General features: G+C 40.7%; 2 protein-coding genes across 2 annotated transcripts in view; one reads left to right on the forward strand and one right to left on the reverse strand.

The window, feature by feature from the left end:
• Positions 1-12,983, reverse strand: part of LOC131968995 (metabotropic glutamate receptor 7) — a 298,334-nt gene that overhangs the window by 28,158 nt on the left and 257,193 nt on the right. The gene's annotated exons all lie outside the window — the stretch shown is intronic.
• Positions 7,270-10,732, forward strand: LOC131968996 (nuclear factor 7, brain-like). The gene is made up of 2 exons (XM_059330094.1): positions 7,270-7,616; positions 7,701-10,732. The coding sequence occupies exon 2, from the start codon at positions 7,718-7,720 to the stop codon at positions 9,095-9,097; it is 1,380 nt and encodes a 459-aa protein (XP_059186077.1). The 5' UTR covers positions 7,270-7,616; positions 7,701-7,717; the 3' UTR covers positions 9,098-10,732.

The following is a 12,983-nucleotide window of genomic DNA, read 5'->3' on the forward strand; positions in this document are numbered from 1 at the left end:
TTATAATTAGCCCTAGCAGTAGGCTTCACGTAGAGACACGAAATTTGGTACACACATGAATCATGTGGAGACGCACCAAAAAGCCCTCATCTCAAACCCAACTGAAAGTCTGCCATCTTGGTTTGAATTTCGCACAATTCATCGTTTTTTCCCATTTCCACCTCGCATACTTTAACGAACTCCTCCGACAGATTTCACCCCATGGACTTTAAACTTGGTCAGTATCACAAGGGCTTTGTACTTTGGGATCAAAAGTTATTGAAAGTTTTACCGACTGTCACACTATGTGGGCATGGCATGGCGGCAAAATATGGCGTCTTGCCACAAAACTACACATCCTTATAACTTTTACATACTTTGTCCCATCTGGTCCAAACTTCTCATGCTTCATCAGAGTCAAGCCCTTAACACTTCTAAATAACAATATTTCATAAAGCCCCGCCCCTTATGCTTAATCCACACCCCCTTTCATAAAATGACCACGTTGCATACGTTACCAAACTCCGCCTACAAATTTAATCCCATTGACTTCTAAATTGGTCAATACCATTACAAGCCCTTTGGGAACATAACATATCAACACCTTTACTGACCTTCGAATATGTGGCTGTGGCATGCCGGCAAAATATGGCATCTCGCCATAATACACCAGACTCTATAACTTGACCATACATTGTCCAATCTGTCCCAAATTTCTCACACATGATGAGGGGCCAGCCCTGGACACACCCACATGTTAATATTGACACACAGTCATAGCGCCCCCCGCTGGCTACAGCAAGTATTATGTTTTACACCTACCCCGAGCACCGTGGTAGAAGACACGCCATTTGGGACGCATAGGGACTGAGCCCACAGCGCTGCGTCCGACGTGCCCTCCCCCGACGGCGCCTCCCCTGACGGCTCCACTCTGCGAGGGCCCGTTCAGTACTGCTTGCAGCCCTAGTTTACATTTGTAACTTTTTTCTCAATAACTGAACTTAAATGTTTTGTTGGTGAGTTTTAATCCTAGTTGACTAGTTGAATCCTTTGTTGTGTCTGTGTGTGTGTTCTATGACCATATCTGGATCTTTATTCCATTATTAGAGACATTTATGATGGCAGCAGAGTTCCTTTAGAGTCTAAAGGAACTCTGCTGCCATCACAAAAGTTGAGAGAACAAACTTTGGAAAGAATCCTGTTCATGATGTGAAACTTTACGTCATGTGAGAGCTAAACTTGAGAATCTGTAGATCTAAAGGAGGGTTTGCGTCCCAGCTGTGTGAGGCTTGTCTCACCTGTCCATTGTGCTGCTGTGTGTCACCTGGGACCCTGAACTTAATCCTATTAGAGTCTCTCTCTCTCTCTCTCTCTCTCTCTCTCACACACACACACACACACACTCACACACAATAAACTCTGTTACATTTAGATACAGCAAATCCCTTTTCAGGGCACAGCAAACAGCTTTCATCACAATGAGAACGGGAGCCTGTTGAGCACATGGAGCTAATCCCTCTGCATGACGTGAAATAATAAAAGCGTCTGAGAGTCTCACACAGACTTTAAAAAGTTCATTTCTTATTAAGATTTAAGAAACTCATAAAGTAACGTTAAAAAAATGAGTCTCTAATCTGAGAAGAACTTATGTGAAGCACTAACTTTTTTTATTCTGTTTAAAATGCAATTATTGCTTGTAATTTCGTGATTTTTTTGCCTGTAAATTTGTCCTTTTCTCATAAATTTGTAAGTTTTTATCTAATAAATTTGTGATTTTTGTCTCATGAATTTGCAATTCATTTCTTGTAAATCTGTGATTTTTTAAAATACATTTTTGGTTTGGCAGTGGGTCAGTAATGGTGTGGGGTAGCATTTCTTTGGGGGGCCGCACAGCCCTCCATGTGCTCGCCAGAGGTAGCCTGACTGCCACAGGTACCGAGATGAGATCCTCGGACCCATTGTGAGACCATATGCTGGTGCGGTTGGCCCTGGGTTCCTCTTAATGCAAGACAACTCTAGACTTCGTGTGGCTGGAGTGTGTCAGCAGTTCCTGCAAGACGAAGGCATTGATGCTATGGACTGGCCCGCCCGTTCTCTAGACCTGAATCCAACTGAGCAAATCTGGGACATCAATATACATTCTGTTTATTCACATTTAAAAAAAAATTTATTCTGTGTTATTTTGCACAAAGACATGTTTGAGTTGTTCTGATTGTGCCGATTCCATAGAGCTGCAGGACTTTTAGATTTATATATCTATATATTTCATAGGTTGCAGTGAAATACAAGGACACCGAGAGGGGAATGTTAAAAGAGCAAAACTCCAGCTCATTGGGGTTCAGAGGGTTAAATGATATAAAATATCTACATAACTTGATTTTAAACCTTAAATCTTTGTGATTACGGCTCATGTTTGTGTTTCTCAGTTATTAACGTGTTGCATTTCTTCTCTTCTTCCTGCTGTTTGTGTTTAGTTCCTCGTGATCTTTAAACCAGCTTTTTGAATGAGCAACAGCCTCTTTCTCCTCCTCCTCCCTCTCCTTTCATTGCATCACTCCATCCCTGTCATCTGTCCCTTTCTCGCTCTTTTTCCTTCCTTCATGCTTGCCTCGCTCTCTGCCTCTCTGTGCATGTTTGCATGTGTACATTATGCGCTTCTGTGTGTGTGTGTGCTTCTTCTTCTCTCCTCATCTGTATTCTGCTCGTCTTGGAGCAGGTAGGTAATGACAAGCAGCAAAGGCCACGATGTCACCGCTGACGTCAACACACACACACACACACACACACACACACACTGGATATTTCTGTAAGAAGTAGAAACAGCTCTCAGAGTCTGATGCTGTGCATCTGAATATGAAACATAAAGCAGTGAGTGTCAGTGCTGCAGGAATATAACAGTCATGTTGATTCTGAGTCTCATAATGTTGCAAAACATTCATTGCTTGTGCAACATGAAAAAAGTGAATATTAATGCTGCTGTTATTAATTTACATTGAGCTCAACAGTCTCAGTAAAGTGAGCTGACTGATGTGTGAGCAGCTACTCTCGATTTTGGCAGCTACGTGTACTGTAAAACCCAGTACATGGGTTTTACAGTACACGTAGAAACAAGGACTCTTTCCTGAGGATCCCTGACATCAGAACAACCTTTAATGGGTGTTGATGAAGTAGAATCCTTCAAATTCAGCCATTTGAGGATCCTTCTGGACTTTGAGACACACCACCTGTCACTGTGGTTCATGGTACCAAAAGTGAGTTGGGTTGAGTTAATCGGAAGCATGCAGGGGAAATTCAGCATTTGCTGATCCACCAGGGGGAGCCTCCTCCAGCTCCCCCTGGTGGATCCCAAGGTGTCCTGAGGAGGGCAGGTGTGTCCCTGGATACCAAACAACCCCCCAGTCTCGCCCCGTATCTCTGCTTGTCTTGCTGACATCTCCACATGGATGACAGAACATCACCTTCAGCTCTACCTCTCAAACCTATATGCAAACTAACTCTGCTAACTTCCTTGACTCGCTGATTCACATTCACACAACTTTGTAGAAGGTGCAGAGCAGCACACTGCCAAAAGGCCAGGCCATCCCTTCACACCATGAGTTTTATGACACACACACACACACACACACACACACACATACGCACACACACACACTATGAGGGGCATTTTATGCCAGCACACTATACTAAAACGCGTGTACAGCGCCTATGCGATGACATCAAACGTCTAACGTGCGCGTGTAAATTCCATTCACTTTCAATGGACAGACAGGCGTCACGTAGGCGTCACGCAGACGCTGTACACGCGTTGTTGCGCATACGCCTACGTGACGGCTGCGTGACGGGTGAACTACGCCTCAAATACGTGACATGAAGACCTGCGTGACTGTTAAGTACAATTCTACATAGGCGTACAGACACGCATATTGCGAGTTCACCAGATAACATGGGTGACGGGTGAAAAGTGCCACGAGCGAACGCAGTGGACGCCTGTGTGTGTGTGTGTGTGTGTGTGTGTGTGTAACGCGTGTACGCCTATAACAGTTCAGCTGTTACACAGAGTCTCAGCTTCACACGGGATTGTGAAAGCAGAACTTATAGATGAACTCCAAGCCCCAACAGAGCTGTCAGGATATTTCTATCATTTTCAGGCCCGTTTTTATTTTCTTGATGATATTTAATGATAGCAAGGGTGAAAGGGATAATTAAAATAATTTCAGCTACTTAAAAATAGTAATACTAAAGTGCGACGCTCACAGCCAGTTCCCAGTTCGCTCTTGGACATACAGTTCATTACGCATCAGCTGTAATGTACAAATTGAATATTAAGTAGCCATGCGGACCTGTCCAATGAATAAGGATGCTTTTTTGAGTGATTTTATGCGCTTGGACATACAGTTCATTACGCATCAGCCGAGGCGTGTACTTAAATTGCATTTAGGTAGACTGAAACAGCCTAAACTGTGTAATAGGTCTCTCTTGGTAAAACATGGATTGCTTTAATTGTGAAGCGAAGCGGCTGTTAAACTCAAAATTCGCCATCATAGTTTGATAAAAACATATTTTGTTACAAAAAATGTAAACAAGTATGTAAGAAAGGATATAAATGTATAATTGCATTTGTAACTCGGCCCTTGTGACCACCCTGGAACTCTTCGTTGACGGGTGGTCGTTATATTTGCGGCTCGCACCGCGTCGTGCTTTATTTCTCACAACGGCTGGCGGCTCAACCTTAAACAGTACAAGTAAACACTGGCGTGAGACAACAGTAAGATTAAAGGCCGGTGTTGTGTCCTTACTGGTTTCCACACTAACTGGTTGCTGTAGGATATGATCTGCGCATGTTCTGTTACGCATGAGCTGTCCGTGGTACTGAAACAACAATCGCCGTTAATGTGAGGATTCTGTCTGATGTTGTGCTGTTCCTTAACACCTTATCTACTGTTTGGGTTCATCTGTAGTCGGCACTTTGTGCAATAAAATGATTTATTGTGCCGTGCGATAGAGCCGATACGCATGTTTTGTCTTTACTGTTGTATTGTGTACAGCCTTTATAGAGCTCTGTTGGGAGAGCTTGTGTACGGAAGCGCATTGCATTCACTGGATTAAAAAAAAATAGACACCTTTTCTCGTAATTACGAGATCCTGATCTCATAATTACGAGATCCTCGTAAGATAAAGAAAAAGGAAACGTCTGTAAATCCTCTCTCAGTGGCAATGATGGCGCTATCGCAGTTAATCTGCTACTACTACCTTCTCGGTTTGAGATACTGGGAAATACTGATGGTATTAATATTAGTATGTCAACACTGCGTGACAAAAAAAAGTCCTGTATTAATAAATACTTATTATCAAGCATAAAAAAGAGGGAAAAAGTATCATCATGCACTAGTATAGGCTACTGTTCTCTGAACCATGCACGGTTCACATTTATTAACATAGTTATTATTATTGATTATTAATCATAATCATAACTAATGCCGGCGGGTGAGCCTGATGTTTGGGAAGGCCACATGTTATACAGAGCGCCGGGCAGAAGTTGACCGGGCAGAGCCCGGTCACCGGTGCTGCTGATCGCGTCTGAAGTAAGCTACTTTCATGTTGTTTATCTCATCACCATGGCAATGCAGTAGCTGCATCATAATAAATCCCTGGAATATGGGGGAAGCTTGCTCGCGATCGCAGCTCCTTTGATGAGAACGCGCACAGAGCACAAAGCTCAGAACCGGACAATGCTCGGCTGATGCTTAATGAACTGTATGTCCAAGCGCATAAAATTACTCAAAAAAGCATCCTTATTCATTGGACAGGTCCGCATGGCTACTTAATATTCAATTTGTACATTACAGCTGATGCGTAATGAACTGTATGTCCAAGAGCGAACTGGGAACTGGCTGTGAGCGTCGCACTTTAGTAGCCTATTACTATTTTTAAGTAGCTGAAATTATTTTAATTATCCCTTCCACCCTTGCTATCATTAAATATCATCAAGAAAATAAAAACGGGCCTGAAAATGATAGAAATATCCTGACAGCTCTGTTGGGGCTTGGAGTTCATCTATAAGTTCTGCATTCACAACCCCGTATGAAGCTGAGACTCTGTGTAACAGCTGAACTGTTATAGGCGTACACGCGTTACACACACACACAGGCGTCCACTACGTTCGCTCGTGGCACTTTTCACCCGTCACCCATGTTATCTGGTGTACTCGCAATACGCGTGTCTGTAAGCACGCCTATTAATCACACTTTATGCTGGCACAGGCGACGCATTCTAGGCGTTTAAGTATAGTGTGCTGGCATAAAATACCCCTCATACACACACACACACACACACACACGTAACACTTTCCCTCTCTTTTGTAAGTATACTAGATTAGACTCTTTGTAGACATTCACATTTACATTTAGTCATTTAGCAGACGCTTTTATCCAAAGCGACTTACAGGAAGAATAAAAGCAAACAATCAAGGTATAGTGCAAAAAGAGCTATTTGTGCATCAATAAGTGCTAGTGACAATTCTTTAGGAAGTAGAATTATCGTATGAACTCTATACTCCATAGATGTGTGCTTTTTATTTGTACTTGTTTATTTAGAATAAATACCTTTTTGATTACAAATGCTGTCTTTTCAATGCTGTACACTGTGAACAATATGCAATCCTCTTCTGTGACAATAATTCACAATTCCTTCAACCACTACTAAATATAAATATGGTAATTTGATTATAATTATATTCAAAAACAATTATTAATCAGTTTTCCAAATTAATATTTTAGTAACCTTAGACTGATTTAGGTGAATTGGCTGAATTTTTCTGTTTTACAGATGGTGCCCCAACGAGTTATGACTTAGAGTAAATCAAGTCATATAATTTATTATAATTAATAATTATTTATGATAATTTTTAATAATCATGATAGCCATCTAACCACACTTTTGAACCATGAGATCCACAGAAGTGTTGCTCAGGTTCATCCTCACATATTTGATATCCTCATGGGAGGGATAGCATTTATGATAACGCCCTTTTATTTACATATTTGATGCCCTGTGCAAGGTAATCATTAATTCATAAAAGAGGTATCCTTAATTCCCAACATTTGTGATGTAATAGGCCAGTACAGGAGGTTGCACATATCTGATCAGGCTGCACAACTCAGAACACGGTGGCAAGAACATATATATTGTCTGGAAAATAATCTGGGGAGAAGGATGTCTGGGATACCAGACCCTGATGAGCAGAAGAAGGTTAATGCAGGTCAGTTTAGCCTCTCCTGCTATATGCAGAACTAGAGATATTTAATCTCATGTTTTTGTGTGATTGGTGCTCCACATTATCCCATTATACTTCTTTTTTATTGGAGCCATATATCTAGAACAAAGTTCAATCATTGTGGAACTTTGCTGATAACGGCTGAACAATCTGATTATTTTATAACCTTTAATGGTGATAAAACTGATTCAGTGAAATAAAACCTGTTAATCAGTAACTATAACAAAGATTGGTGGGTGTTCATTTGAACTTGGAATTAAACATTTTACAGACTGAAGAACAGACAATCAGATTCCTCTAACTGAGTTCAGCTCCAGGAGAGAAAACACTGCTGCTTAACCTGCCGACTCTCCACACACTGAATGTGAGTTTGAATGAAAAATGTAAAGTTAGTGGATTAGGAAGGGGAGCCATTACTGACTGTCCATTCTGCCTGTTGTGTTTTCAGCTTCACTCATAGACTAAATGGCTTCCAGATCAGAGGAGGATCTCTGTTGTCCGGTCTGTCGTGATGTCTTCAGAGATCCTCTTGTTTTGTCATGTAGCCACAGCTTCTGTAAAAACTGTCTGAAAAGATGGTGGAAAGAGAATGGAAGACATGATTGTCCGGTCTGTAGGAGAAGATCTTCAAAAGAACCTCCTATAAACCTTGAGTTAAAGAACCTGTGTGAGTCCTTCTTACAGGAAAGAGATCAGAGAGCTTCTCTCTGCGGTTTGCACTCTGAGAAACTCAAACTCTTCTGTCTGGACCATCAGCAGCCAGTGTGTCTTATCTGCAGAGATTCAGAAAAACACTTCAACCACAGTTTCAGACCCACTGATGAAGTTGCACGACAACATAAGAAGGAACTTCAGGAAACTCTGAAGCTTTTAAAGCAGAAGTTAAAGGTTTTCAAAGAAGGTAAAGTGAAGTTTGATCAAACATCAGGACACATTCAGGTCCAGGTCCGACGCACAGAGACACAGATTAAGGAGCAGTTTAAGAAGCTTCACCAGTTTCTAGAAGAGGAAGAGGAGGCCAGGATGACTGCACTGAGGGAGGAAGAGGAGCAGAAGAGTCAGATGATGGAGGAGAAGATGGAGGCTCTGAGCAGAGAGATAGCAGCTCTTTCAGACACAGCCAGAGCCACAGAGGACGAGCTGAAAGCTGAACACGTCTCATTCCTGCACAACTACAAGGCTGCAGTGGAAAGAGTCCAGCAGCGCCTCCTGCTGGAGGATCCACAGCTGCCCTCAGGAGCTCTGATAGACGAGGCCAAACACCTGGGCAACCTGACCTTCAACATCTGGAACAAGATGAAGGACATGGTCTCCTACAGTCCTGTGATTCTGGACCCAAACACTGCTGGTCCAAGACTCATCCTTTCTGAAGATCTGATAACCATGAGACGAAGACACAAGATGCGGCGTCCTGATAACCCAGAGAGGTTTGACGAACACTGGTCTGTTCTGGGCTCTGAGGGCTTTAACTCAGGGACTCACAGCTGGGACGTCCAGGTTGGAGACAGTGAAGGCTGGGAACTGGGTGTGTTAACAGAGTCTGTCCAGAGGAAGGGACTCATGCTGTCTGGATTATGGAGAATAATGCTCTGTGAAGGTAAATACTCAGCAGAGTCCTTTATGGATCCAATCACAGAACTCCCAATGCAGAAGCAGCTCCAGAGGATCAGAGTGAATCTGGACTGGAACAGAGGAAAGCTGTCGTTCTCTGATCCTGATACTAACACACACATACACACCTTCACACACACTTTCCCTGAGAGGATGTTTCCATACATTGGCACTATGGGTGAACTGAAGATATTACCACAGAAGGTCACTGTGACAGTAGAACAGAGCAGTTAGAGATGAAGAGTTAATCTCCATCTGTCCTCCTGTGTCAGGAGCCGCTGATGAGTTCAGATCAGAGCTGAGATCATATTCTGCTATCTACCTGTCAATCAAAGCAGCCACAACCATAATTTTATTTCTCAATCTTATTTTTGAAAAATAACTCATTGCTTTATCATGAATTATACATCTAAATGTGCGGAAGGATGGGGAACAGTGTGCCATGTATTTTTGGTAGAGAGAGGCTGGGACATTTTTCTGAAAAAACAAACAAAAAAACAAAACAGAACAAGGCTGTTTTCAAAATAAAAGCCTCAAAAAGCAAATAGATAATAAAAAACTCACAAAGAAACTAGCCTTTACCTTGGCAGATTAGGAGAATAAAAATATGAGAAGTGACTGTGATTTAAGAGTATACCCAGGACAAGGTTGTTTTTTAAAAATAAAATCCCCAAAAACAAACTATATCAAATAGTCTCGTAGAATAAAAGTGTGAGCTGTAACTGTGGCTTAACAGGAAATTCAAGACAAGGCTAATTTTAAAAATAAAAGCCCCAAAAAGTAACTACATCTAGTAATTTAGCGAATAAAAGTATGAGAGGTAACTGTTGCTTAACAAGAAACACAGGGCCAGGCTATTTATCAAAATAAAAGCCCCACAAAGAAACTATATCTAGTAGTTTAGTAGGATAAAACTATGAGAGGTAAGTGTAGCTCAACAGGAACAGGACAAGGCAAATTTTGAAAATAAAAGCCCCACAAAGTAACTATATCTAATAGTTCAGTAGAATAAAAGTATGAGAGGTAATTGTGGCTTAAAAGGAAACTGAGGACAAGGCTGCTTTTCAAAATAAAAGCCCCACAAAGTAACTATATCTTTGTAGTTTAGTAGAATAAAAGCATGAGAGGTCACGTCCTGATTCAAAAAAACTTTTTGCATTCTGTTGGATTTTAACATTCTCTATATGTGATTTTATTTTATACATTTCCCTTTTTAATGTTAATGTTTACCTTGCGATTGTTTGTTGTTTGCTTGCTTTTTTCCCTGTTGTTGTGACTCTGAAATAAATATGAAAATAAATAAAGAACATAGATAATAATGAAAAAGACCTCCTCTCTTCTTATACTTGCTGTGCAGTGCAGATGAGGGTTTTGAAATTTAAGTCAAATGTAGATGCTCTGTATTTAAAAAAATTATTCAAAGTCAAAAAACATATTTCCAACAAAAGAAAGATCCTCTCTCTGTATTGTGTTATCTCTAATCTGTATTACATTTAAGGCCTTTAATATTTACTTCACTACTCTAAAGATATCCTCCTCTGTTTTCTTCCATATGAGCTCTATTTTATCACGGTTAATGTGTCATTATAAATGAAAGCTGCAAAGTTGTGAGTTTTTCTTTGCACAAAGTTTAAACGGGTCACAACAATCCTGACTATTTTGGGTCAGTTGTGCATTTTGATGGCTCACACGGTCTTCACGAAATTGCAGTTTCTGTGTTGTGATTTTTTTCCAAGCATCTCAGAGTTTATTATGGGTGTGTATTGGATGAATGTTCACAACTAGAGTGGAGAGTGCTGGGACAAGGCTGTTTTACAAAATAAAAGCCCCACAAAGCAAGTACATGTCATAGCTTAGTATAATTAAAAAACACACACAAAGAAACTAGCTTTTATCTTGGTAAATTCGTAGAATAAAAATATGAGAGGTGAGTGTGGCTTGACTGGAAAACAAGGACAAGGGTAATTTTTAAAATGAAAGCCCCGCAAAATAACTTTATTTAATAGTTTAGTAAAACAAAAGTATGAGAGGTAACTGTGGCCTAACAGGAAACACAGGACAAGGCTGTTTAAAAAAAATGAAAGCCTCATAAAGTAAGTATATAACTGAACTGGGGGGATAAATGTTTCTGTTGAGGTTAAAAACTTTGGAGATGAACAGCAGGTGGAGCCGCTCGGAGCCACGGGCTGCAGGACTCCTTCAGCATGGACTGACAGGCCTGCGAGGCAGCTCAGAGCTCAGAGGCTCTCAGGCCTGAAGCAGTTTAGATGGACACGTGGACAGGACTCGAGTCCACCACAGGGTCCGGTATTACTATTTCATATGACAGATCAAACCTTAAACCCAACTAAAATGTACAAAATTCTTCAACATCTAAAATAATAAAAAATATAAAATACATATAGACGTAACTCAGCCGTGCAGAAGTTTTAAATGACACATGTAGATTAATGAGAATTTGACATAAATATCAAGAATTTAACACAAGTTTTGGTCACTTTTTATAACTGATGATCCGTTCAAGGACTGCCGAAAAGTTCAAACCCTGATGATAATGTCTTTGTTTACAGTTTTCGTTTAATCCCAGTGGCGGGTTGGTGGTGCAGAGTTAATGCAGTGACTGACAGACAAACAGTATCTTGCCGTTTACGAGAACAAGGACAGCTTTTCAGTATCCAGAAATAAGCAACAGAAGTTCCACAGAGCTCACATCATCATTATCTATCCCTCAGTGCAGGACGGAGGAAAGCTTATTAAAAGTGTTCAGCAGATTGCATTCCACATTTCACACAGACTCATTTCGTTTAGCAGCGTTTTCATGGAATTGTGATAAGGCTTAAAGGTCATGCAATTATGGTGAGAACCTTTAAACTTCTCTAACAAGTCGTTCGGCATCCTGTAACTTTAAACACGTTCCTGCCTCTGGTGTTTGGTGAGACAGAGCTAATTGTGGGAGCTTTAAGAACCTGTTGTGACCCAAAAACAACAAGACAACACAGTGTCTCAGCGGAGAGGACACCTGGGGACACAGCTGCTGTCCGTCATCAATCTGCATCAGGACAGAGAGGAACAAACAGCCCCGAGTCCTCACAGACTCCAACAACGACATGCACATTTCATCTCACGAGAACATTATCACTGAAACATGTGGATCATTGAGTGTTTCCTCTCTGATTGTTCTGTCATCTGGAAGCTTCAGGCTGATGAACTGAGGGATGCACTGATGCATCCCTATTATTATAACTATTAGATAAAGTTACTTTATGAGGCTTTTATTTTGAAAAACAGCATTGTCCTGTGTTTCCTGTTTAGCCACAGTTACCTCTCATATTTTTATTCTACTAATCTACCAAGATAAAGGCTAGTTTCTTTGTGGGTTTTTAAAATTATACTAAGCTATTTGATCTACTTGCTTTGTGGGGCTTTTATTTTGAAAAACAGCCTTGTCCGGATGAAGAGTAGACAGTTGTTTATTGACCCTCACCCTGCACACAGCAGGAGTATGCATTGTGGTGTATTTGAATTTCATAGCAATTGTTTTTCATGTTTATATATAAATATATAATATCATTCTCACTGATCTGCATTTTCAAAATAAGAAATGTCATTGTCGTACAAAAATAATTGTTATTGTTTGTTGGGATTCCGAAACACCCATTTATGTTCTATGCCTCGCAATGGGGCAACATTAATGTTGGGGTATCTGGTTGGCTCTTTTATGAATAAATGATGACCTTGCACAGGGCGTCAAATATGTTAATAAAAGGGCGTTATCATAAATGCTATCCCTCCCATAATGATACCAAATATGTAGGGATGAACCTGAGCAACACATATGTGAATCTCACAGACTCCATTGAGAAAACCATCATTATAACAGCAGTGTTCTTGTGTTCTTGCAGACAGACCTGACAAAATATCAATTCAGACTGTTTCCACATCAGCATCATGTTGGAGTTATTTCAGCACCTTTAGATCTGTTTATTCACATTAAATCACAGATAAATCTCTTTATTTGGGTTTGTGCTAATGTGTTAGAGCTGAAGCAGCAGTTTCTTTGAAGGAACATTATCAGCTCTCATCTGAGTGAAGTGCAGCAGTTCAAACTCAGATCTCATGT

The sequence above is a fragment of the Centropristis striata genome, chromosome 3, assembly GCF_030273125.1.
Source record: "Centropristis striata isolate RG_2023a ecotype Rhode Island chromosome 3, C.striata_1.0, whole genome shotgun sequence".
NCBI classification, from domain to species: Eukaryota; Metazoa; Chordata; class Actinopteri; order Perciformes; family Serranidae; genus Centropristis; species Centropristis striata.